The sequence below is a fragment of the Drosophila ficusphila genome, unplaced genomic scaffold, assembly GCF_018152265.1.
Source record: "Drosophila ficusphila isolate 14025-0441.05 unplaced genomic scaffold, ASM1815226v1 contig_106, whole genome shotgun sequence".
NCBI classification, from domain to species: domain Eukaryota; kingdom Metazoa; phylum Arthropoda; class Insecta; order Diptera; family Drosophilidae; genus Drosophila; species Drosophila ficusphila.
In genome coordinates this window covers 1,650,118-1,676,881 of record NW_025063993.1, presented here as the reverse complement: position 1 = coordinate 1,676,881, position 26,764 = coordinate 1,650,118, and the positions used below count along the sequence as shown (strand labels likewise).

The following is a 26,764-nucleotide window of genomic DNA, read 5'->3' as shown; positions in this document are numbered from 1 at the left end:
GCAATGTTCTGCAGTGAACACCTGCTGTGAATGAATAATTGAGCCCACACAGAACCAGCAGCGAGTTTGGCCCTAAGAATTCAGGACCATCATGAAGAACTCCTCGACAACATCGCCGAGGAAGGTTTCCGCTGAACTGTAGATGGATTTAGAGCCGGAGTTTTATAGCGATTGGCCTTTTAAAGCTAATAAGACAAGGAAAAGCAGGAGGATGAATAGGTCTTCCAACTTCGCTAATGAGCAGGTGGCCTACGGACCTTACCAAACTATATAACTCAAATGCTTGGCCTTAACAATCCTGTGAATTCGAGTAGCTATGCCTATTCGGTTTAGCGTTGTGGTCGATATTAGTTGGAACGATGAATGCCTCATTCGGGATTTTATTATCAGTCGATTCAGTGCAAAGGCCCCCATACCAGCTAATTGCCAGTTGCAGCAGCCAGGTGGAATTTAATTAAGGCTAATCAAGGCGCAGCTTTCGGCCGGAAGCAGGAATGCGCTCCATTCAACGCCACTTCCGGCTGCCGTCCCACTTTATCCCCTTTGCCGCTTGGACAAACGGACGAACTGACAAACGGACAAACGGACAATCGGACGAACGGATGCGCGAGTGACACGAGTGGCGAGCAAACATTTCATTAGAGCGACTTTCGAGCGCTCTTCTTTTCTTTTCTTGTCACTGAGCAGCTGCTAATGAGAATTTTTGGACTGGCTTGCGAATCCTTTCAAGGCGGACGCTGCGGAAATGGCGTGAAAATTAATTAAATTTAGCAAAGGCAACGGCAATAAAAAGGAAGTCGAGAAGGTGAGCCGAGCAGAGCCACATCTGAAATTGGCGAACAAATGCCCGCCTAATGGTGGCTGATTTTGTTTGCCGATGATTTTCGTTGCATGAATAACAGATGTCGGCGTTCGTCTGAACCGAAGGAATGGGGAAAAGGCCGGGTCGCCAAGCTGTCTATCCGTCCGTCTTCGGGTGGTTCAGACGGATAGCGGATGCGAGTGCGGATGGCTTCCAGTCAAATATTAAAAAATATATAAATCATAAACAGATGACGCCGCTTTGCATTCAATTTTTTGGCGTTTTTGTGTCGGTGGTGTAGCTATTGCTACTTTGCGCATTATTTATTCATAATTTCTTTTATTGTGTTTTATTGTCAGGACTAGATCCGTCCGTTCGTCACACGCACAACGAGGCGTATACGTCACGTGCAGGAGTCGAGTCGAGTCGAGTCGAGTCGTCGTCGTGTTTTTTACGCCTGCCTAGCTCAGCGCAATCAGTTGACACTTCCTTTAGCATGTCGTCATTTATCTCACAATGGTCTGGTCGGGTCTGGCCCTCTGCTTATTTTGCAAATTTGTATTTCTTGTACAACTGTCACCGGGAAGCTCGCCGGAGCGGGGGCGGGGGACGGAAAAGGGGGCGGGGCGTGGTAGTGGTAGTGGGACTCCGACTCCGACTCTGCTCCGACTGCCACTGACAGTAAAAAGTAACATCCATGTCTCGTTTGGCTCCGGCTTCTGATGCCGTTCTCCCCATTCGTTGCGTTATCCGTTCTGCTCGGTCTGTCCATCTCCATTCACAGTCATCACACATGATTCTTCCCAGCACCCCGCTTCCCGCTCCCCCGGCCCCAAAGCAGTTGTCATCAAGGGGTGGAAGAAAGGGGTGAGGGGCGGGGACTCCGTCAGCTGTGCAATCATTGTCATTATCAAATGCGTCATGATTTCTTTCGGTGACGTCAGTCCGTCAGTCATTTACTCCACAGACTGCGATGACATCTGCATGGTCGTCTCGAATGTGCTTTAAGGTGCCAGGACACATCTTCCGCGAGTGAAAAATGTCTGCAAGTTGAGAACTAAGCCCCTCTTTAGGCTGCACAAATGGAATCTGCAGCTAATGCAAAACAAGTGGCAACTTCCCATCGAATCTGGGAGGTAAAGACAGCGAAACCAGCGAGAGCTGCGAATCAAACAACACCTCTGGATTAATTTTTCAACAGGGGAAGAGGCTGCACAAAGGAGGGCATTTCACGGTAGTTAATCCATATGTCGCAGGCGACATCGCAGTCCTGGGAATGAATTATGTGCGACGTGCACGAAAAATTACGCGCAGAAATTGCAATGATGAAAAATGAAATTTATTGTGAGCGGCCGCGGGGAGGGTTAAGCTCCTTGTGGCAGCGGGCTGGGATCTGCACCCCTTTTAACACGCTTTTTAAATTTATAATGACGCAGGTCGTACGGGTGCAGGAGGCCGCCTCAGGAAGCGGGTTCCAGGATGAAACGAAAGGGAGGCAGGAGGCAGGATACAGGAGTCGGCACTCCGTTCTGCTGTTCCGTCGAGCAGCCTAATTTTCAGGGGCTTGGGCGAAAGTTTGTGCGCATTTTGGCGTAGAAAATGCAATAAATTAAGCAAAATACTTGAGTCACCTTGAGCCCCGGGTTCCTGATCCTTGAGTCCTGCGAGCGGCTGCCGAATGGATGAGTGGAGGGTTGATGCTCGAGCGTCGTCCTTTGGGCGACAACACGGCAGCCGTTGTCGAAAGTTTATTCCCGCCCTTCCAACTCGCTCTTTTTGTTTGACTGAGCGCGTGATTAAATGTAAAATTGGATTTTTATTATTTGTTTGCAAAATATCCTTCGCTATTGTCCCCTGCCAGCGCTTTTTTGCAAGTTTCCAAATGGCGTGGCAAATGTCGAGGTGGCAGGAGTAGCAGAAGGAGCAGGAGCAGGGACAAGGAGCACAGCCTGTCCTAGTGCGCATATATAGAGCGTTTCCCTCCAAGGGTTCGGCCAAACCCTTATAATGCGATTTCGTAACCCTCCGGATTCTGCGTCAGCTGTTTCGCATGCCGCTGGCATATATAATGAGTGCACTTGACCAGGAACAGGAACAGGAACGGGCTCGTATATTAATTTGGAGAGCAGATCATAACATAGCTGGCATAACTGAGGCAGAGTTGGTCGGGGGAAGATGAAGATGTGCCGGGAATCGAAATGAAAAGCGAGCTGGCCTTCATTCATTCACTCGTCCATTGTGGACTGGCCAACAGCATAAACATTTTGAGCAATAACTAAAAACCCACGCTAATTGACACTAATTGCAAATGCCCCCACCCAAGAGCAGGCGATTATCATCGGGATGCAGGCAACAAATGAATGGATACCGAAATCATTTGGCGCGAGTAATTGCAACAAAATCGGCAGTGGCAGAGTCAATATGGGCACTGTTGCACCAGCAGTCGGAGCGGAAATTCAAATCCAAACTGCGACTGGCACCGCAGCTCCAAAAACTCAAATCGGCAGATCGATGGCTGCGGAGACCAGCCTCAAAATTATGATTCAGCATCCACTGATTGGCAATGGCAGGCATGGCCTAACAAAACATTTGGACGTTGTAACTCGACGCCAAATATGATTAACTCCATTTGTGCTTACACTGGATGCAACGTCGCTGTAATTCCGCCTTTAAAAAGCAAATTTACTAAGCAGCCAAGGCAGAATGCCTTAATTTCTCTGTGGCGATCAAGCAATCAAGATGGTTTAGGCGAAACAACAAGAGCGTAATCAAATTTCTCCACATTTAAAGCACATTTGACACATTTTAAAATCAAATTTTATGGCCAACAAACGTTGCCAATAAAGCGAAGTCATCTCAAGCTGCCAGTGAGTGCTGTGGTTTCCCTGGCCTGATAATGGGCAAACAATTTCCGAAATTTGCGTTGGGGGAGCGATGAAGGCAATCACAGCTCTGCCAGACAGCCGAATCGAGCCCACACATGCTCTGCCGGCGCTGTTGCTGTCGAATGTACTTAAATCCAATTGACAATTTGAAATTAAAATGCCAAAAAGTACAGCACCCGACCGCAAAACGAAAAGAGCCGGCAAAATGCGGATGGCAATGCACTACCAGATGCAAAGGCACTTAAAGCGAAAGCTTAACGTAATGCATATGAAATAGAGGTTTCCGGGGATATTTCGATCCCCAGAAGGAGTCGAACAAACTGAATTAAAGGTCCCCAGCGCTAATCAGGGCACCCAGTGTTTTTGCCAGTGTATAATGAAATGCAACGCTGCGCATTGCACACGCAGCACATCTGGGAGTGTGTTTATCCACGAGTGTGCGTGTTTGTCCCTGGCAGGAATAGAAATTGCAATGTCAGCAATTGGCAGCAGCAAAATCTAAATAAACATTGTCACAAAATGCAACTGGAGGGGTTCCAGTCGACGTCGGAATCAGCATCAGCATCAGCATCAGCATCACCATCAGCATCAGCCTCAGTTGGAGCGGCGGGCAAAAGGGTTGGCGACGCCCCCATCCGACTGTTGGGTTGTCAATAAAATTGCCAACAGCTACAAGACTGGGGAAGAGTCCTGGACGGGCGGAGAGGGTCGTGTGTGTCCTGCCAATAGGTAACTAGTTAGACGGCAGAACGCAAATGCAGTTTTGCATTTGTGCCATGTACGCGATACGGATACACGAGCAGAAGGCGAGCGCCACTCTTACAGTGGAGATGGAGATACGGATACATCCTGTTGCTCCTGCCCGGCACTTGGGACTTTTGTCATTTGCTTTATAAATAAATGCATTTCCATTCGATCGGAGTGGGCTGGGGTTCCGAGCTTGCTTGATTTGTCAGCTTAACGCCCTTGATCCACCGACCTCCCCCTTTTCCGGCTCTGCAAGTCGAATCCTTCCTGCAGCTCCGTTCTCCCATTTGAATTTCCATTTTGTTTGCCTCGACAGTTCTTCCCCTGAACCCAACACCAACCGCTCCTCCTCCTCCTCCTCGGACGGCTTAGTCTTTAATGCTCTCCGATTCCATTGTCATTCTGGACATTAGTCGACACCACGTCCGTTTCGTTTGATTTCGATACAATCGAATGCCATCCATTGCACCGGAGCTCTCACGACAAGTGTCTGCAAATATCTGCAGGACATAATTTTAATAAACTTACATGGCATCAGCTGCTCCGTTGGTGGAGAGAAGCGGAAGGGAGGCGTCTGTGTGTCCAGCAGGTTGATTAGAAAAGTTCTGTTATTACAACAGTTTTTCAATTGTTATAGTTCTGTACGGGAATTGGCTGCGGATGGGATGGGAATTGGGGATTGGGGAGGGGATGGTGGTGCAAAACGGTTGGTTTTAGCAATCAGTGAGGAGTGCTAGCAGGGAAATGGGATTACGAAATGACAGCCCAAACGAATCGGAGGGGCCTTTAAATAACTCATGCCTAATCATTCAGGTCCACACAACACTATCGTTATGCAAAAATGTAACCGCCATACGAGTTTTCCGCTTGGAGATCCGCCTCTTAAAGAAGCGATCACCGAGTGCAATTTACCGGCTTGTTAATATTGCTTTTTTACCAGCTGCGCTGTAGCGTGCAATAATATCCGCTATTAAAATAAAAAGCGAACACAAGCAAAATCGAGGCCAGGGCAATGCAGGTAAGGCGGAATGGGGAGGGGTAAGGGTTTGGAATTGGGACTAAGGGGTTAAATTTGTCACCCCTTCGCCCGTTAACACGTGTTCGTTGTTGTTGCGACAAACCAGCAGCAATCACAACAGCAACATCGGCAACAACACCAACACAAAAGGCATTAAAAGTCACCTTTGGTGGAGGGACTTTTCCCGCTTTCGTCCTCGTCCTCGTCCTCGTCCTCGTCCTCGTCCACATCCTCGCCCCGTTGCCGTTGTCCTTTTCCAATTGTCATTCGCTTTTGTTTTATGTGACTGCAGTTACCCACTCACTCTGCGACTGTTATTGTTGTTGTCAAACTAATTGTACGCAACAAAGAGCAGGGAATGAACATTTTTGTGTATAAAACATTTGAAAAATTCTTGCAAGGGGCAATTGCACTCGGGTTGTGTTTTTTGTCGCATTCAGGAAGGACTGCTAGGATATGGAAATGAATTCGAAATGAGCCAGCAGTGCTAGTTGTTGCTGCGGATGTTCTGCACGCTCGGCAAATTAAGCCACATAAATAAAAATATATTTTTTATTGTTAGCAGGCCATCTCCTTTCCTCCCTCTGAGATTCTGAGCTACTCGCACCGCCACTGGCACACTACCAAATTTAAATTAGAATTTACAGGGGCGCGAGGGGTCTAGCGAGCAAATGAAACGCTATAAATTATCGCATCCTTTTCGGTGGTTGGTCCTGTACCCGGGTCCACTTCTATTTCTGCTCCTGCTTCCACTGGCAGGTAAATTTAAATGCGATTTGTTACGGTTTTGGCTTTTGTCGAATTTCGTTGAAAGTCGCGTGTCTTTGTGGGGTTGGGGAATTCGTTCATTCGTTAATTTATTCCTTGGAAAGCAGAAATATTGCGACAGGTTTTCCTAATTCGAGTTACTTGCTTCAGAGCATGTTCCAGCTTTAATTGGAATTGGAGACAACTTGTGGCAAAGGGGTTTCCAACTTGTTAAACGGGATTATCTATATCCCGAGATCTAATCACAGGCCCTAGCGCTTTTTTTAAACCGCACTGAAGGAAACTCCTTAGACCCAAAAGAGTATATATATTCTTGATCAGCATTAAAATCTGAATCGATATATGTAAATCGATTATTGTTAAATTATTGTTAGCTAAAAGCTAAATGTTAATGTTAATGTAAAAGCCAATGTTTAATCTTGATATAATGATATTGATTTATGTAATGATAATTACATAAGCCTAAGACCAAGCCAATATAGAAATGTTTAACGTAGTGCTGTCTCTACAAGTCCCAAGTGGTTCTCGTTGGTTCTTATACCGGTTGATTTCAGTCGATCTGAGCAGAAGTTTCTCTGAGAAACTGTATCCGGTTTCTAGTGTATGTGCGTAAATTAGAGGAGTATTTCCAGAGATTCCCTGACTGATGCCCTCTACTGGGAATCCACTTAAGGATGCAATGCATTGTCACCTGATTCGGTACGGACATCTGGAGTTAATAAATGTAATTAAATAAGTAAATTAACTGTTATTTTGTTAAGTCAGTTGATCAATGCGGATGAATTCCTCCCTGGAGTGGAGTAGATCTGAGACTAACGAGGTGTGCATTAGTTATTTAAACTAAATTTGGTAATAAATTTACTTCCATTATTTATTTCGTTGGAGTTCTTTGACGATTGTTAAAGAGTGTCCTCTGGATGCAGTGCATCAACAATTTAACAATTTTTCCATAGGTTCTAATTAAACTTCACAATGACGATAAACATTTATTGATTTTCGATTGATTATTTAAATTGAATTTTACAAAAAATTAACTTTAACCAAATAGCCATCTTTATAAGAGCAAGCGCTTTTACGGTATATCATTTTTACTAATTAACTTAAAGTTTATTACAAATCGATTCTGAAAATCTCACGAAACGATCAAATATATTGTATAATTATGTATAAGAATAAGTTAGTTAAAATGTAAGAAAGCAGTCACGGAAGCTACAAAAGACTTGGGTACCGCCTACTCTGATATTATCTACTCCGATACCATTTTATTTGGGAGTGAGGCCAAATTTCAAAGGAATTTAACTAATTATTTCCCTTTCTGATTTTATGCCCTTGCAGAGCAAAGAGTATTATAATTTAGGCCAGAAGTTTGCAACGCCGTGAAGGAGACACCTCAGACCCCATAAAGTATATATATTCTTGATTAGCATCACGATCTGAATCGAAATACGTCTGTACGTCTGTCCGTCTGTCCGTCTGTCCGAATGTCTGTCTCTGTCGATTATCTGTCTCTGTCTCTGTCTTTTATCGAAATCGGAAAACTCTATCATATAGCTGCCATAGGAAAGATCGAAAAATATATATATATAAATAATGGAAATCAAATTATAACGTCGTAGTTTTTAATACCACGAGTATGATTTTCAAAAGTTTTTTATAACCATTGAATACATATATATAGAATATATGTAGAACATATAGCTGCCATAGGAAAGATCCAAAAATCTATATAGAAATAATGGAAATGCCATACGAACAATAGTCGAAATTTGGAAAATGTATAGAAAAGTCGTCATAGTTTCGATGTTGTTTAGCCCTTATGCATTTTTAGCGACATATTCTTGTTTTAATTTGAGTGTGTTGGTGTTTTTTCCTCTACAGAGGTAACAGATAACTTCTTGTGCATCGTCACCTGACATGGTTTATAATTTTTGGGTATTTTTAGGAGTCAATGGTGTGTGTAAAATATATTTTTAAATTTTTTTATTTATTTCTTGTTACGGTAGCCTTGATTTGCAAAAAGCTGTTATTTTCCCATATATATAACTTTGTAATAAAACATTTTTGCTTAGATCGAATCGGTTTTCCAAATCAAAAAGTGGATATGAGTCCGCCAAGGTATTTCCAATTATTCACCTAGTTCGACAGCCTCTCTGTAAATGACAATGTAATGAGTCAAGTCGTTTTATACAATTAAGTTGTGATTGCTGAGGTATATATATTTTGGCTCGCCGAAACCAACTTTATTTCTTGTTTAAATTACGCATCTATAAATCATAAAGCGATTTGGGAGCAAATACCAAGCCGAGAAATGCAAAAAAAAGCCACCGCTAATGACCCAAAGCTTAGTAATTTAGCTTTAATCGTGTGCCCACAAAATCACTGCCTTCTTTTCTGGACCACCAGATTCACGACCATCCCAAAAATGAAATCAACGACTGAGAACCGCTGACCAAAAAGATGATGAGACTACCAAAATTTTTTGGATCTTTACCGAAACGTGCATACACTTTGGGTAAATGTAGTTTTTCAGGATAATATTTATAGAAATTTTATAAACGGAAAATAAGAAGTATTCATAATCATATTTTCTTACTTATAGCACAACAACGAATAATGTATGCTTCATTGAAGAAACTAAAAGAGTGTTTGAAAGGGTATTGCAAATGCTAAGGTGATAAACTTGGCAACTAAATGACACGAAAGAAAGATATAATCAACAAAGTATTTTTAAGAAGGTCAAGAGTCAGAGGGATTTAGATATGGACTGAGGTAATAATAAAAAAAAAAAAAACAAATTCTCCCCTCGGAAAAAAACGTAATTTTTGTAAAATTAGCTTTTTCCTGGTGTGAAATAAATTCTGGGTAATTCACTCATTAAAATACGGCAGTCAAGACCCACGTCCGTCTCGAAGTAAAACGCCACTAGAAACATTTATCAGCAGAAAATGTAAGTAAAATCTACTTGTTGTCCCTTGCAAAAGAAAATTAGAGCTTCACAGTTTCGGATATTACCATTTTTTACTTACTCGGAATTTATATTTGGCAATGATATACACTTACCTGGAAAAAAGATATTGAAATTGTTATTAATTTTACAAAAGTAAAAATTTATTTGTTCTGATACATCTAATAAATTATACTAAAAAAAACTTAGTTTTTATGCACATGTCTGTGCGAATGTTTGGATCAAAGTCAAAGATATGGTTTTTGTATCTGTAGAAGTTTCTGAAAAGTGTTTTGATAGTACCCTATATCATTTAACTCACTTTGTTATTTTAGTTACAATTCGCGTTAAAGAGGTGTTGATATTCCTGTACATAAAGTATACGTTCTTCATGTAAAAGGAATGATTCAATTTAGCACCGTTGACATAACAGTCGTACTCCCAATTTTATCGTAATTGCAATTTCTTGTCCTAGTCTCTTTAAATGAAGTTCGTAGTTCAAGAAAGAATATGCAAATTTTTTCTGCTGGCCGACATCTTTTTGTTGGAAGTCTAAAAACTCATCCCACTATTCTCGTCTTTTCTCCTTTGAAAAGCAAAATGCTAATTAAAGTCAAAACGCAATGTTGCGGAAAAATGTTTTCGTCCCAGAAGAACGGAGGGTAAGGGTGAAATACAAGAATGAAACTTAAAGGTCTCCTTGGGCATCTCGCATCACCTAGTTTGCTGTGGGCTTCAATGTTTTTGTTGTTGCCATCAAAATTTAAAGCAGAGTGTCACCCGAAAAAATTATACTCGATTTAATTTTCCAGTTCAGTTCTCGCCTGCCTTCGGAATGGCCGTTTCCCGGCCAGTCATTGCCACCACATCTCCCTCTGCTCCTCTACATCTGTCTCTTTCTCGTACCCGGCATTCGGTGTCAAGTTTGACTGGCCGGGTTCGGTGCTCTACGGCTCTACGGCTCTACGGGCTCTACGGGTTTTAGGTTTTGAGTTTGGGTTCCGGTTTCGGAGTTGACGTTATGCATTGAAATTAATTAAATCACAGCGAGCGCAGCACTGCTGCTCCACCCGCCTCCAGTTGTTCGGGCAGAGTGTCCTTTCCGAGGTCCTGGACAACAGCCACGTCTCTAAACCGAACACCGAGGCGTCGGGAAGAGCGCGCTTTAAGCCCTTTAATTAGTCGCCCCCGAATCCCCGACGGAGTTCGAAGCAGACCAGTAATTTGCAATCGGTGACTTACGGCCATGGAACGCCAACTTAAAGGCAGAGCCGTCCTGGAATTTGGCAGAGTGCTTAAACCAATAACCCAAAACCAACTTGCTCTGCGATTCCCTTCAGCTCCCCAGGCCGGCTAGAAATGCACACAAATTTGTGACATGGAAATCATTTAAAATGCAGAAAATATATTGAAAATTCAGTCAGGCACTTTGAAGTCTACACTAAACAAACTAAACAATGTCCTGCCTCGACAAAGGGTGTTCGGGGTGCGAGGGGAAGGGATGGGAAGCTGTCGTATCTATAGAAATTATGCAGGCAAATTTATTATGGCACAGAATTTAAATGAGTTGAAATCGTTGGCATTGTTTTATTTATACAAAATGGGCACTTTGTTGTTGTCCTGGCCGTTGTTGTTGCAATAATGAAAGTTACTCAATCGGAATATTTCAACTTATGTGCTTAACAATCTCGTAACAGCCACACACACATACACACACACACCCGCACACAAGGACAATGAAAAGTGAGCATTTGACAATGCAGCCCGCCTCCTCCCGTCCATCGATTGCAGTCCTGTAGCTGTGTACCCATGGGAATCGCCAATTTATTTGTCACTCTCACTCGACCCTGGGGGCAATTCCTCCCAGCTCCCTGCTGCCCCGCTCCTCGCTCCATCGCATGTCCTGCTCCTGTCTCCCGGTCTATCTGTCTCCCAGTCCATTAGTCCGGAGTTGGCATCCTTTGTTGACTTCATTCAGTTTTGCGGTACATTTGATTTGTATTTCGCTCTGCTTCCCTCGCTTTGTTTCTTCATTGGCATTTTGTGCTTTCCTGATTTCCCCAGCAGACATCGAGAGCCGAAATCGAGTCCTGTCCCCCCGAACTGTCATCATTATAATGTCGTTGCTGTGTGTGAAGGACGTGCGAAAGGGGTAATGAGGGGCGAAGAAATCGGGATAAGCGTTACGTCAATTGGTCAGGGGCGGGTGGCAGCCAGGTCCTGGACAGCAGATGACTGTTTAAATCTGGCAGCCCGGCAGGACGCTAATGCGTGAGAGGGAAAGTGGGCGGAGTGGGCGGGGGAAATCAGTTCGCCTGCTCATCGCTGCGACTGAGCACTTCAGGCTTAATTTCCACACAAGTCTCACGCAAAGACAATCGAAAGTGTCGCCCGAGAACTCTATTAAAAATCTTTTAGAGCTCTTAAGTATGAAGAAGATGATGAAGAGGAGCCTGCAGCAAGGCGACTGAAGAGGTGGCAGTCGGCAGACAGACAATGCCCCGACCGAGGACCTCCGGCAGGATCGCTGGGAGCGGCAGCCGGGGAGGAAGCACGGAACACTGCTGTGGATGAAGATATTTATTTTAGGGATAAAAGGAATTCAGTAGGGCTTAAAAGTGCGGATGAGTGCCACTTCACGAGCAGCGCAAGGAGCGAGCAGCGAAGGAGCAAGGAGCAAGAGCGACTGAGGCGACAGCCAAGGCGAACAGGACACACACGAGCGACAATGACGAGGACCAAGATGGCACAATGGGTCCGCGGAGCGAGGGAAGGCGGGGAAAGGGCGTGCGAAAAGTGCTCAAGAAAACACCGAAGAGTTGAAAATGACGTTAAAGTAAACAAGATGAAAATTAAAAGCAACGAGGACAACAGAGAGAAAAGCCGGAAAACAAAAGCGGGCTGCGAACGAGGGACAAAGCGGGTGCAGAGGCTCGCGGCCTGGTGTCGGGATTTGATTTAAAAATGGAGTGGCATTTAAATAAAAATCTTGTTGCATATTTACGGGCGCACAACCAATGACGAGTGGAGCGGAGGGAGGACAAAGGGGCAAGGGGGGAAAGGGAGCCGGCCGAAAGCAATTTGAGTGCAGCTTAATTGTCACAACCAACGGTCGGGCGGCACTGTCGGCTTTTGACCCCCCAGGCGCCCTTTCTCCATTTTGCAGTGCCCGTTTTGCTCGGCTTTTGTGTGCTCTCTTTGAATAATTTAAAACTGCCAAAAAGTATGCAAATGTTTTCCCGTTTCGCTGCTGCCGCCGACACCGCGCCCTTGGCTCCACAAAGTGCATTGGGCTCTTTTGGAACCCAGATTCCTATACAGGTCCTTAAATGTCCTCAGCAGTTTCTCTGATCCCAAAAGGGTGATATTCAGAAAGGTATCTAACGAAAGGTATCAAACCACCTAATTAGGTGTCGAAGAGTATGCTTTAAAACCATGTTTAGTTGCGTTGAACACTCTGCAACTTACTTTGAGGAACTTTAATTCTTAAGAGGAACTTTAATTTTTCAGGGATTTGCGTAATGGTCATTTTTAATGTTTGTTAATCTCCCTCTTAGCTTAACGAGCTCTCTGCATTGGCCTGCAATCTGGACATGGAATCAACCAACACCCAGATCCGCCTTCTAAGGCACAAACTCCGTATCAGCAATTTCGCGTAATGCCCTACATGCAACATGCCAAACTTGGATATTATTATAATTTCGACTCTTTTTCAGACTCTCCCGAGGCCCAGCGGCCTTCAATCAGACACGAAGAGCGTAGCCCCGATCCCCGGACCACTCGCCGTGACATATTTGAATGCAAATTTATGCAAAACGTGTCAATGTGCTAACAGCAAGAACAAACGGGCGCCGCACTAACGTGTGGCTAAGGCTGAAAAAGTGCAAGAACATCATCGCAGTATAATCCGAATCCGCATCAGGCTGACTGACTGACTGGCTGAGTGACTGACTGGGTGACTGACGTACGTGGAAAGTCAACAAGGGGCCCAGCTTTTGCCAGTGAGTCCTGGTCCTGAGCTCTTCCTTCGCTCGTGCCTGATTGACGTGACCACCGCTCGCTGCGCTCTCTAATCCGTTAATAGAAACATTAACGAGGCATTTTCCGAAAATTATTTCGGGCACGCGATACGGCCAGCTCATCCAGTTGAGCCCGGATCGCTTGGGCTTGGGTTCAGTTCGGTAGTTCGGTTCGGTTCAGTTCAGTTCAGGGGGAAGTCAAGTCGAGCCGCTCTTCAGGACGTCAGTCAAGTTCAGAGTGCAGAAACTGTAGCTGGTAGCTCGTAGCTGGTAGCTGGTGCCGTCGTACAGTGCCTGATGCAAGTATGCCTCCGCTCAGGAAAATGGCAGGGGAAGCCTTTCGCCTCGCTTTAATTTCCCGTCGATCGTTAACCCTTCGTGTGGGTGTGCTGGTGGGTGAGGGGATGGGTGGGTGTAAGTATGTGGGTCCTGCCAAGGGTCTTGATTTCCAGCTCGGGGGATGGACGCCTGCTACTTCACAACTGTGGCAATCAGTGCACGTCATGGACTGGTGGTTGCTTCCAGTTCAAGCAGCCCGAAATAATTGCATTGTAATGTGCAAAGTGTCTGCCACCCAGCCACCCTTTGCCCCCTCTCCATTCCCCTTTTCGTACACACCCCCACCCCTTGGCCTGCAGTGTTTGCATGTCGGGCTGTTGTAATTTTTGCACGTTCATCTGCGCCAGTGTGTTGTGTTTGCTGAATGTGCGCACACTTCTGCCAGCCACTGTGTCTGAGGGAGTGTGTGTGTCTATGTGTCGGTAATTTCCAATCTCACTTTGCAATCGTTTTACAACATTTTGCTTTTATTTTATGCCAAAAGCGCTACTACCAACTTTTTGATGGCCCCCCTTTTATGACCACTCCCTCTACCGGTCGCATTTTATTGCAGTTTACTATTTATGTGTCTGCTGCAATTATAACGGAAACTAGTTGAGTGCCACAGTGGGACCACTCGCCTCGGAAATCCCGGTTAAGGGTCCGCTCGAGGTCACGACTCCGAGGCTTGGCCCTCGCCTTCGCCCGAAAGAGTGCAACTTACTGCTAATTAGTTTTAGATCGATGACCAACGACGTGCGCCATTTTTATAGCCACGTTCGTGTCCAAGGGCGGAAAGTAGGACCCTCAAACAGACAGGAAGCAAAGGGCTACTAAAAATGTGCTCCTAGGGTTTAGTGTCCAACAATTAAAAACAAGAAAATATATTTAAAGTACCGAGATAGAAATCTATAATCTATAAAATCTATAAAAATATTCCTCTTCCGATGAAGATTCACATTTCGGATCTGTGTAACCAGTTAACTTGCTAACCTTAACAAATGAAATACATAAAATAGAACACTAGTTTACGGTGAGTATAACAAACACAGCAAGTGTTTCAATTGTTTTTGAATAAGTTATATGGCAACCTCTTCTACCAACCACTTAATTCTTGTTCCTAAGCTTACATACATTCCTCGGGTGAATGAATCAATAAGTCGCGGAGCACTGACGAATAACCAATTTCAGGATCTCAGCAGGCTTTTATGGTCGTGTCGTGGTATTTGGTCCTAGTCTTTGTTCGCTGCGCCGCCCCACTAAAATGTAATAAAATAAAGTGTCGGGATTTTCGGTTTCCGCTTCGATTCCCTGATTGCAGAAGGAAACAGGTACCCGAATCCCCGCACGGAAGGGCGGCCCAACGCCTGCGGCCCGTCAATGGTGTGAAGTATGCAAAAAAGGAAGCCGGGCGAGCTAGCAAAAATCGATTGAACAAAAAATGTGCGCCGGAATCGGGATTGCTTTGCGTGTGGTTCCGAGCCGAGGACGTGGACTGGGAGGACTGCACGGACCTGCAATCCCATCTGGTGTACAGTATCTGCTCGTCCATTCCCCGGAGCGAGTCCTGCTCACTTGTGTTTTATAGATTTGCTTTTATTGTGCGGTATTTATTGCGGCATTCGCCTGCTGACTTTTTTCGGAGCGCATTTCTTGCTGGCCGAAATCGCGGCGAACTTCAAGCCGAGTGGCAGGCAACGCGATGTGGATGGCGGTGAAATGTTTTTGCAAGGGGAAGGGCCCGGGCCATAAGCCGCTTAAATTGGTTGGCCTTTTCTGGCCCCATTTTTCGTTTCGTTTCGTTTTCATTTTTGTGCCGAGTTTTGGATTTGTCGGCTGTAAAAGTTCGACCCGCAGGTTATAAAAATTGTTAATTAAGTTAAGTTTGAAATGTTGTTTTACGGCTCTGTTGCGCCCCTTTTATGGGTGTGGTCGGTTCGGCAATGAAGGCTATGAAACGGGCGTGCGGTTCAATTTAATTCACGTTCGCATTTCGCCAGAGTATCCCAGCCACAGAAATGTGCCAATCGGAATGGGGTTATTTGTTGATCGCCCGTCGCTCAACTGGATGCGAACGAAAGTTTACCGAACAAAGCCCCTCCCTGGGTCGGCCGAGCTTTCCCACCCACCGCGCACAAAGACGATCCCCGTGTTGGTTTTGGCAACATCATTAGGGACCTCCCCGCCCGCAGTTCGCGCTCCGAGGAGCACCTGCCGTTCCACCGTGTGTGCTTACTCAAGCTCGCTTCTTTGGCCCGCTGTGTTTTTGTTTGCCTGCTTATCCCGCCCATCGCAGGCGCAAATCCAGCAAATGGCGCATTGTGTTGCTTATCTGGCGGGGAGAGCGGAGGAGCAGAGAGCCGGGAAGGCGGAGAAAGCGGGGAACGCACCGCGGAGAAGTGCTTACATTTGCGCAAATGCGGCACAACAAACACAAGCAAACAAGGACAAACACTGGGAGCTGAGGAAGACGTTGGCTCTGTTATTTAAATAAATCGTTGCATACTTTGTGGCCCTCTGTGGGTGGGTAAGAGGCTTCAGAGGGGTGCAGAGGTGCAGAGGGGGTGGTGCGATGGGTGGCGGGGGTGGAGTGGCACAGAGTGAAACTTTAAATCTCATTTGAATTATTATGGCGGAAAAAACCGCTCGACAGTTGCGATGTTCGCTCTTTGTCTGCATTCTGTTGCATACTTTATGGCGTTTTAAGTGCTGCGACGATTTCGCAAATGCAGCTGAATGTGGAGTGTTGCCACCAGCCTGTCGCTTGTTGCCTGTCAGCCGTAATGCGCCCGTTAACTGAAACTATGCAACACTCCGCATTACTTTCTGCTCCTGACCCAATTTCGCCCGTCAGGCGGCTGGCTAGTAATTAAACAAGCGGCTGACACCAAGCCAAAGGCCGACCGTTTCCGATATGAGAGGCATCGGGCTTCCGTTCCACCGAATGAGCGGTAAGCCGAGCAGCGAAACACGCTAATTTTCACCGGGGAGTGCCGGTCGGAATTTCGAGGAGCGCCATTGAAACAAAATACCCCAGGGATCCGAGCTCCGCGGCTGGTTAATCGAAACGTTATGCCTGGGAAATTATTAAAAGCATTCCGAGTGGACAGAGAGCGAAAGTGCCGGCATTCCAGTGTTTTTTGCGTAATTTCAGCGCTCCTCAGCCACTTGATTTCCATTTTATGGAGTGTGACTCGCCATAAATTATAAAAATCCGGGTTGACTCTCATTGATTTCCACACGCCATTAGCTTCCCCGCTATTTCGTGCTATTTCGCGCTATTTCGGAGCCAACCTCAAAGTGGTCTGGGGCAACAAACCGACCACTTTCAGCTGCCAGCAACCGCAGCCACCGCTATCTCCCCTCCTCAGCGGGACGCAAGTCAGGATGCCACTTGATCATTAACAGGGAACCGCCGAGGAGGGGGCAAGGGCTCCCAACACGGGAGCTGCACTATTTAAGAGCTTCCAGCAATTGCAAGCGTAAATCAAATGCCACAGTTTGCAGTGGCAGCATTGCGCTCTGCTCCTCCTTCCCACGCTTATTTTATTTGCAATTTCGAACAACTTAAAGCTTGTGTGGGGTCCACTGCGCAGAAGGGCACGCTACACGTAAAAAATTCAACTACTTAAATGTGTGTCATTATTAGATTTGAACACTTACTATTTATATATTCCTTTTTATTAAGAATGCAATAGAGCAAAGGAAATCCAAGCGTTTCTTTTCTTTGGGGTAAAGTTGTTTAAAATGTTTGATTGTTGTGGCGCAGTCCGACTAATCACATTTAAACCAACAAAGTTTAAGTAAACCATATATAGTGCCATCAGAATATGTGGCTACTTGAGGCATACAGAAATGTTAAAATAGTCAAACTGCAATTGATTATATCTTAAATTAGTTCATGTGTGCAGAGGATGCGTGACCAGAGATTCCCTCACGACGAAGAACTGCATTTCTTTTCAACGTACCACGCCCTCAGCTCCGAGGGGCGAAGAAGGGGGAGGTGGGTCCCCTCGGCATGCCAGTGCAGTACAGCTGGCAAACTCCTGGCCAAGAGGAAAAGGGAGCTGCAGGAGGCGCCTGCCAACTGTTGGCTGGTGCTGCAGCACAAGCTCACACAATTTTGATTTATTATTTTGATTCCTGTTACTTTACTACCTGCCAGGATGCAGCCAGGAGCTGCCAGTCCGCCTCCTTGCAGCCACATCATTGTATCCAGAGCACGGTCGTCGTCGAAGCTCTCCTTTATTTTTATTCACACGGTTTCTGGTTTTATTGCTCCAATTACTTCATGTACTACTCGTTTTCCCGCTCTTTCCCCGCTCTCCGACCCACTGGGGGGTTGCACTTGAAAAGATTTAATATTTTTCGCCTCTGTGTTCGCTTTACTGTTTTAATTTATCGCGCTTGCAGGGCTTCCAAAGATTTCTGTTGGGCAACGGAGTACAAATCAAAACCGATAAGAGTAGTTCGACGATTTTTATGTACGACATTACCTTTTTCTGAAGCCTGAAACCAAGCTTAAGTCCCTATTAATGGATGCATTGAAAAAATCCACGCCTGGCACCTCTTTCATCCGTAAACCATACCGAGCAACTTGATGGGGACCAGCCAACAACACTTGATGCCAATTAAGCACTACAATCATGTGCTGAAAGGTTGAAGCCCTCCACTCCACCGTCGTCCTCTCGCAAAGCTATTTTTGCCGGGGTTTCCGCGACCCTCTCGACACCTGTTTCAGTTATTGCTCCGCCCACCGAGATGCAGTATGCAAAACGCTTAACTCCACATAAAATATACAAAACTAACTTAGTTCGCGCATATCGCAGGGCATAACTCACGGACTGCCGGCTCTGCCTTGTCGTCCTGCGAACCCTTTCAGCTCCACGTGTGCCACTTGCCATTTGTAACTGACTGCACAAAAACAAAACTAGTGACAATAAAAGGCGAAGAGGAGCCCGGCACAGAACCAATTCCTAACGAGCTTCGCCAGAGCAGTTTGCCAGGGATTGTCCTGAAATGGTGGAGGGGTTTTGAAGCGATGCGGCAGAGCCGAGCATTCTTCCCGTCGGGGTCACCTGAGGGAAGAGAACGAAAGCTTGCCACCGGAGAAGGATCTTTAACTCGAGCGGAGATTGGATAATTCCACGACTGCCGAGATCCGGCTCGGATTTGATCTCCGAATATACACTCGCACCGCGGAAACCGCTTAGAAGCCCTAAGCATTACCATATCAAAGATGTGTGCTTTTGAATCGCACTCGCAGCGCACTCCGCTAATGGCAACTGCTGAGTGGATGCAACAAAGCGAGTGCACTCTGCGGGGCGTGTGGTGGGGCAGGGCCTCGCCGGGCGGGTTATGTATAAATTCATAAAGAGAGCCACGGCGGCGAGAACTGGGGAACTGGGGAAGGACGACTGCGGCAACATGTTGTAATTGCGTATTTTATAGATATGCGCGGTCCTTCCGAGCGAGGGGGAGTGGGCGGCTGTTGTATCTGCCATTCGCTCTGTTTGCTTTTGTTTGCTGCGGAAATGGCAGCCGGTGTGCAGCGAAATATGGCAGTGGGGGCAACAACATCACGCATACGCCATGTTGCGCCATTTGAAGTTGTTGGCGTATACGTAATTTTTATTTTACAAGCAAACAAAACGAAAAGCAAGAAAAAGAGAAAACATTCAGCGTTGAAAAATGCATTCAGAGCCACGGCAATAACAAAAATGGCACACAGAGCACAGAGAAATTTTAATTGCTCAAAAAGCGTCGACGAGGGACGAAGGGCAGGACGCATGAACATCTGGAATGGAGGGGACAGGGCTGCGGGGTTGGCCAAACTAAATTTGGGTCCGTTATGGGGAACGTACCTTTTTACGACTTTTAATTCAATCAAAGTTAAATGAAATTACAAAAGGAAAGCATCAATTATTATTTTTGCATGTGAAAGATTTAGGTTTGCAGCGAAATCTAACCAACTCGGTGCTTTTAGAACTTCAAAAGGGCCGAGCTTTTAACTTTGACCCTAATATATGATCGCAATATTTATGTTTACCTAGCACTTCAGCCTCTGCTAGCTCATGTCGATGCATATTTATGGACTACTTGTGTACAGGTAAAAGTGAAAGGCTGCTCCGAAAATAAAAAGGGAATTCACGAAAAGTCGCACGCAAATGCGCACTTAGCTCGCCCTGCCCTTTCTATATCCTGTTTGGGAATGATTCGTCGTGTGTGTGCATTATCAGCCATGCGTGAAAATCAGGACATGCGCGTGAAAGGAAGGGCTTTGTTTGGGCCCCGTTGGAACTAATGATGATAATACAGACTCGACAGCGGGAAGCTCGTCGCTTTGCTTTCCCTTATTTCAAATATGATATTCATCGCCGACGTATTTCAGGCTGACATTCAATGTGCAGCGGCATTTGAGTGTGAATGTTTGGATAAGCATTCTGAATTCGTTCTCTATCGGGCTGAAATTAGGCGGTACCTATTTCTACACCCCTGTTTGCCGTAAACATACATAGTTGACTTTCAAAGTAATTTCAAGTTGATATGATAAATTGAATGATGTATAATTTGGTTCTATTGTGGGCATTTGTAATCGTGGCGGTTTTACAGCAGTCAGTTACCTTAAAGGACGAGCGCTCCTGCTCCTTGATCCAAAATGCGCGCTTCGAACTGCTCTGCGGAGGTGTCTACAACATCGATCTCTTCTTGAAGTACAGGGACAGTCTGACCTCAGTCAACGCACCTTACAAGGTGTTCTACCAGATCCAGGATGGCTTCTATTCCCTGCTGGTGTGCTTCAACGACTCTCCGGTTCAAAGGTGCAACAGTACGATCCAGATGAGCGCAGATCTCGAATTGTTTTGCGGGGACAGTGAATCGCCTTTGAGGTTACCCGACTCCCAGATATTCTGTCACCGGAACATCTGGAGCTATGTGGACGATTTGCTGTACGAGTGCACTACGCCGAGGATTGCCAACTTTCGTGTGTGTGAGTGCGAGGGAGAGGCTGCGATACACTACGCCTCCAAGTCAGAACTGGGAGCTCCGAAACATGGTTCTGCTGCTGGAAGACAAGCTTCATGGACCTTGCTTGCCTGCCTTCCGATTGTCCTGCTTTCAAATGTGATATAGCTGTCAACTGGTATATTCAAAATTTAAGTCCACCCGAAGTCTGGTGAAACATGCGTTTCTGTTCCATGTTCGTGCTCCTCCACATAGTGCGCAGGCTGGAGAAGGCCAAGAGTATGGGCGACCTCAAAGGAAGGGTCAAAGGGATTGAGGGATCCTCGGCTCGACTGCCGCAGACCGCATTATCGCAGGGAGGGCAGAGGAAAGAGCTCTTCCGCACCCTGCTCAAAATTGTTCCAAAGTGATTTGTGCCGAGCTCCTCCGTCAGTCAATAAACATAAGAGCACTTTCGCACTGCTCACACGATTTGTATCGCAGCCCCTTAAACACTATGAAATTAACGACTTCTGCTTAAAGTCCTTGCTGAACTACTCCCCCGCAGACTTTTGGGATCGGTGGGGCCTGCAAAGGCCAATATGGCGGCAGTCCATATAAGGCCATAAATTACGCCAACGCCAATGACAATGACGACAATGAAATGTGATGCCCCACCACCCACTCCCCATCCACCTCACCAAAGTTGGTGTGCGTGAAAATGGCAGTAAGCCGGGCCTGTGTGTGGGCGGGTGTGTGTGTGTGTGTGCGGCTGTCCGTGCCTGCATTTGGCTGCCATTGTTGGGATGTCTAAAATTTCATGCCACAACAGCGGCAGCCAGCCAGCTGGCCAACTACAATGGACTCAGCTGAACTGCCCGCCCATTTTGTTTACCCGAGTAAAATAAGCAGCTTCGAGATAATGCATGCAATCAGGGGTTAATGTGGGGAAGGGGGAGCGGACTGGGCGCCTTGAGGCGCCACACAGTGTGGCCCACAGTGACCGACAGAGTAACTACTCGGAACCATTTTATTGACATAGTAAAATACCAAAATATCGCGATAGGAGAAAGGGGAGCAGGGGCAGGATGAAGGGAACAGCCGCTGGGCGCTGCAACCGCGGGGCCGCCTCGTTCGTCCGTTGGATGTTCTCCTTCATGTAGGCGATCACCGTCGAGAGGGGCGGCGAGTTCGCCGGGCAGGGGGTCCTGGCACACGCATCGTATAGGTCTGTGGCGTACTGGAACGGAAAGTTGATGCAGTGCAGCTGGGCGGCCTCCGTGTTCGGCTCCACGAAGTTGTGCCCGTCGCAGTAGAACTGGCCGTCGCTCATGACCACAGTGTAGCAGCTGAAGAGCGGCGAGTCGTAGAACGAGATGAGCAGGTAGTTGGGGTCGTTGCTGTCGGAGCGCCGCCAGATGGCGTACGGCGTGCCGATGGCCGGGATGCGGTCCTTGTGCTGCAGCCGGATATTCTCAACGTACTCGCTGTTACAGACGTACTGCAGGATGTAGCCCTCGAGGAAGGAGCAGTTCTGGTACCTGCATGCGGTCGGAGAGGCTCCGAGGAGGAGCAGCAGCAGGATGAGGAGCACGACCCGGAGCAGCCGAAACGGGAGCGGTAGCTTGAGCGCACGGTGACTGCGGAGCGGCGGCGACTTCGGTGGCGAGTTTGGTGGCAAGTTCGGTGGCGAGTTCGTTGGCGAGTTCGGTGGCGAGTTCGGTGGGGAGTGCGGTGGGGAGTTCGGAGCCCTGCGGGCCGGCCGCAGGACATGCCGAGGAGGCTGGGCGGGATGGAGCGGCGGGAAGTCGATCCACTTGTTATTCAGACTTCGTGCGCTTGAGAGGCGCACTGGCATTGCTTATAGGCAAATGATTCTTTGATCATTTTCGAAAAATTTGATGGGAATTTCCAGGAGAATAAAAACGGTTCCGACCGCTTGTCCCCCGCTTGACAGGAGTTTCTCCCGTTGCCCCTGGCATTGGCGTTCAACACCCTACCACCTACCACCTACCACTCCTACAAAGGTTCCTGAGCACCGCGGTCCAAGCGGTAGTTCGCGTGGCTCTGGAGGGGATTTCCCGGCTCGGCACCCGCCGCGCGTAGTGAATGGCGACGTGGTCCAGCTTCGTGGCCGGCGAGATGCCGCACTGCTTCATCAGCTCCTGGACGTAGGAGAACGAGAAGCCGAAGCAGTGGATGCTCTCGGGCAGGATGTGGATGCCGGGCTCCTGGGAGTTCGAGCAGTGGAGGCAGTTCAGACTCAGGCTGACGTTGGTGCAGGGGGAAATTGGGGACTCAAAGAAGGAGATCAGCAGCTGGAGCGTCGGGTCCCGCCTCCACCACAGCCAGTAGTTCGTGTTGGCCTCGACCCAGATGTCCCGGTAGCTCAGCTTCAGCTCGGTGGAGTATTTGGCCTCGCAGGCCAGGGTAAAAGGGAGCCTGTTTTCGAGCATGAACTCGCAGGACTCGAAGGAGCCTTCGGAGGAGGTCAGGAAACAGGCGAGAGGCACTAGCCACACACTCCATGTCATGGCTGTCTGAGTTGTATTTCGTCTACAACTGACTTATAAGTCATGGCTTAAAGTGCAGAAAGCACTGTGCCTTACTTTTAATTTGTAATTAGTTCCAAAATTGAAACAGGATTTCTTGTACAAAACTAAAAAATATCATTGCATAAGCGGCAGGCAGACTGAATGCGACGGCGCCATTGCTCATTGGTTCCGTTTGTTTATACCTGATATCCCCATAGTGCAAGACGGGCTTCTTGGCAACGTCTTCTCCGTCGGTACTGAAGGCTCGGCCGAGGCAGAACCGTTTGAGCTCCATTGGATACCGCATACTGAAGGGAAAGCAGTGAATCGTCGAACGTGTGAGCCAAATTGCGTCGGTGGTGTTTTTCTTGTTAATTAGGAAGTAGAAGCCTGCCCATTGATCGCTTCCTTGCAGCCAGATTTTCCTGTACGGCGAAAATTGATTGGTGTAGAACGAGACCATTACGATCGTCTCGCCGCTTTCGGAATCATGGCCCTCCCACACGCTGAAATTCGTGCCGGCAGGTGCTCGATTGTCATGGAACATGAGGTACATATCCCTTGGCACGATGTCCCGGCACACGAACTGCATAGGCGTATTATACAGAAAGGTGCAGTTTCCCGAGCTGTGTATAGACTGGGAGTGAACTTGATCCAAGAGCCCCGAAACCATCAAAAGCACAACACAAGTCGACTGCAATCGCATGATAAAGAATTTGTTCAATATTTTCTGTAGACTTCCAAAACGAAACACAACTGACGTTTTCAGCAACGACACAAGGAATTTAAGAGGGTAAAAATTAAATCGTTTTAATTACAGCTAACTAAGGAAAGCGGATAGTAGGCAAACTTTTCACTGCCGTTGAACTAAAATATATTTGGCAAATCAGAACTCAACCTATTGCCCGAATAGGAGAACCAGTTTTCGGTTCTGGTAACATGTATTGCGATTCATACTTGCCTGTCACGTCGGTCTAGAATCCTGCACCATGAACTTTTGCAAAAAGTTTCGAACAACTTTTGCTAGCCAACAACGTTTAACTTGTTTCAATTCAATCAAAGTAATTAAACATTCCTGTCGGATATCCAATGAATTTACTTTCCAATCGCCTGTCGAAGTGAGTGACGTTATAAAACTTAAGATCCCTTATGTGAGCAAGGATTTCCGACAATCTACTAAGCTATTGAATAAGTTTTAGCTGCGCAACCCGAAGTCATCCAAAAAATCGCAACTCAACAAAAGGTTTCCTTCTTGTTGTAAAAAATTTTAAACTATTTCCGGTGATTGCTTTGATATTTTTTTTTTCTGCGCTTACAATACATTGTTAGTATTAAACGAGACGAATAAAAAGTAATGGTCTACATTTTTGGAATCTTTTTAGTGAACGCTAAACAATGCGCTTTGGATTCCTCAGTAATAACCTCAGGCCTAATAAATGTAAGCAGATTCTCTTTTCTTAGAACACTTTCTTAATTTCTTTGAAACGAAAAAAATGGAAGGACAAAATAAAGCTTTTAATACGATGATGATGTTCCACATCCGCCGTGCAATCCGTACATCGATTTCACTGCAGCAACTACGTGCCAGTGGAGGCCCTCGTTTAGAGGAGACTAACAAAAATAAAAAGAAAAGATTCGACAAATTGATTTACATGTCTGTCCTTGGGGTTGCAGCAATAGAAAGGGCTGCAGCAATAAAACAAGGGAGTCGGAGAAGAGGCGCAGGAACGAATTTACTTTCAATTTCGCTGGGATGACAATTTCTCTGATTTAACTCCATTTTATGAGAGGCATCGGCCCGAGTGTGGCCCGTGGTCCTTCCCTGGCTCCGTTTATTGAATTACAATAATAAAGGGGGTGTATTTGCTCGGCAAAGCTGGAGCACCCACAGCATGCGTCTTGGGAAACGGAGTGACAGCCGAGTGTGTAGCGCAGGTGTATTGTGTGGCCGATATAAAGGCCGACAGAAAAGAAACGAATTAAGTCGGGAAAATGCCAAAACTGCCAGTGAATGACATTCCCGAGCAGAAACCCTTCTGGCACATATTCAGGCTGAAATTACAATTCCATCTAACCATTCGCCATTCTTCGCTGCTGGCGCTGATGTCGCCGGTACTTCCCCTGCTGCCCCTCGCCCCTCGCCACCCGTCCCCATCCATCGAGCGGCCTTTGTGCCGGCTTCATTGTAATTTTAATACATGTCACATGATTTACAGCTGACGATGCCTTCGGCACTTCTTGTTCCCGGGCTTCCCAGGTGATGACAGCCCTGGCTTTGCTTGGCTTCGACTCTCCTGCCGCTGACACATTGCCAATGCATAAAAAGATCCACAATCGCTGCTGCGAATCGTGTTGCCTGATGGAGCATTGTCAGGACTGGGAGCCTTAGTTGCCGAATATGCTCCGAAATCAACCGATTCCATCGAAATCAATTAGGCAAGGAACTAAGAAAAAAGTCAATCGAAATAAAGCTAATGGTTAACCACGGACGAGCACTGGATCCATACATCTTAATAATAACAGCAAACAAATGCGGAGAGATGACGCACTCCAGTTTCCGGACTGCAGATGACGGGCGAATCACAGGAGGACAACAAGTGGCCCAGGAAATAATTCCATTAGCAAAATAAATAAGCAAAGTCCAAATGAATGATTGAGCAGGTACAGCCAGGTCCTTCGTCCTGCCACTGGCAGGATCCTGAGGGCAATCCAGCCTAAAAGCGTCGCGTGCATAAACCAAATGCAAACACCCCAACACACCTTCGCTCATTTCACTGAGGTCTCCCAGGATGTCACTCGACTGCGGTCGGCTGAATACATATTGCATGAGCCTCCCAAGTAGCGCACACATATTGACCCATTTCGATGTCGCTAGACAGGACCCCACGCCAGTTGAAGACAAGAGCCACGCCAGGACCTGCGCTAAGGAGCCTCAGCGTAGTTTCGGTTAATAAAGTCAAATGCCACCAAAATCAAAAGGAAAACGCCACTTACTACTAATGGCATCACGGCATCGGTGGCTGGGATGCCACAAGGACCCCATCCTAACACAACTGTCCTCGCAGCGGCAACGGCAACAATGGCTCTAGGAAATCCGACAGAAACCTATGGCCTCACTCGGGTTGGGGGGAAATTGGGGGATTTTTAATTGCATTAACATCACTCACTCAGCGGTACAGTGGGCCGAATGTGCTTTCTCAGCATATTCGCCAACCTGCTGCTATAATAAGGTTTACCTTTAAGAACCATTACCCAAATAAAATAAGTGTACATGATGTTTCCAAAACTTTCGCAGCTATTTTCCATATTCAATTTTGTGAGCGACTATGACTTATTATAATACAAACATCTAAAATTATTAAAAGTACAAGATTGCGGAACATTAACCGCTTACCTTGCAATTTGGCTATAAAAAAGTAAACTACTTGTATATGACTACGACTGGGCCACACAAGAATTACCCAAAAAAAAAAAAACAGATTTATTTAACCGCCCTGGAAACATAATCCCTCAAGAAATCAAAATATCTCATCTTCTCTAGAAAAGAGATAGGTAGATAGATTGTAAACAAAAACAAAGAAGAACATCAAATGCAGAGAAAATAAGTTCATTTTTCCACGAATCATTATAATACATTAACTTGACGATAAATCAAATATGTAATATATATAACACATGGCCGAAAGCCCCAACTGTGTAAAATAAATAAATCATTATCTTGTTAATTTTTACAATGATAGGGGTACATCGAAGAGCTGAGGTTTGCATTTTCAAAACAGCCAAA

General features: G+C 46.3%; 4 protein-coding genes across 4 annotated transcripts; 1 reads left to right on the top strand and 3 right to left on the bottom strand.

The window, feature by feature from the left end:
• Positions 1-20,010: 20,010 nt before the first annotated feature.
• On the top strand, positions 20,011-20,959 carry LOC108088758. Its single transcript, XM_017186706.1, has one exon. The coding sequence runs from the start codon at positions 20,060-20,062 to the stop codon at positions 20,633-20,635; it is 576 nt and encodes a 191-aa protein (XP_017042195.1). The 5' UTR covers positions 20,011-20,059; the 3' UTR covers positions 20,636-20,959.
• A 503-nt stretch (positions 20,960-21,462) lies between these two features.
• LOC108088808 lies at positions 21,463-22,412 on the bottom strand. The gene has a single exon (XM_017186779.1). The coding sequence runs from the start codon at positions 22,302-22,304 to the stop codon at positions 21,477-21,479; it is 828 nt and encodes a 275-aa protein (XP_017042268.1). The 5' UTR covers positions 22,305-22,412; the 3' UTR covers positions 21,463-21,476.
• A 12-nt stretch (positions 22,413-22,424) lies between these two features.
• Positions 22,425-23,028, bottom strand: LOC108088811. The gene has a single exon (XM_017186781.2). It carries the CDS (start codon positions 22,978-22,980, stop codon positions 22,450-22,452), a length of 531 nt encoding a protein of 176 aa, XP_017042270.1. The 5' UTR covers positions 22,981-23,028; the 3' UTR covers positions 22,425-22,449.
• LOC108088810 lies at positions 23,014-24,336 on the bottom strand. Its single transcript, XM_017186780.2, has one exon. The coding sequence runs from the start codon at positions 23,684-23,686 to the stop codon at positions 23,069-23,071; it is 618 nt and encodes a 205-aa protein (XP_017042269.1). The 5' UTR covers positions 23,687-24,336; the 3' UTR covers positions 23,014-23,068.
• Positions 24,337-26,764: the final 2,428 nt, after the last annotated feature.

Excerpts from the sequence above, each read along its gene's own strand:
- LOC108088758 (XM_017186706.1), top strand. The coding sequence starts at position 20,060 with ATGATGTATAATTTGGTTCTATTGTGGGCATTTGTAATCGTGGCGGTT.
- LOC108088811 (XM_017186781.2), bottom strand. The coding sequence starts at position 22,980 with ATGACATGGAGTGTGTGGCTAGTGCCTCTCGCCTGTTTCCTGACCTCC.
- LOC108088810 (XM_017186780.2), bottom strand. The coding sequence starts at position 23,686 with ATGCGATTGCAGTCGACTTGTGTTGTGCTTTTGATGGTTTCGGGGCTC.
- LOC108088808 (XM_017186779.1), bottom strand. The coding sequence starts at position 22,304 with ATGCCAGTGCGCCTCTCAAGCGCACGAAGTCTGAATAACAAGTGGATC.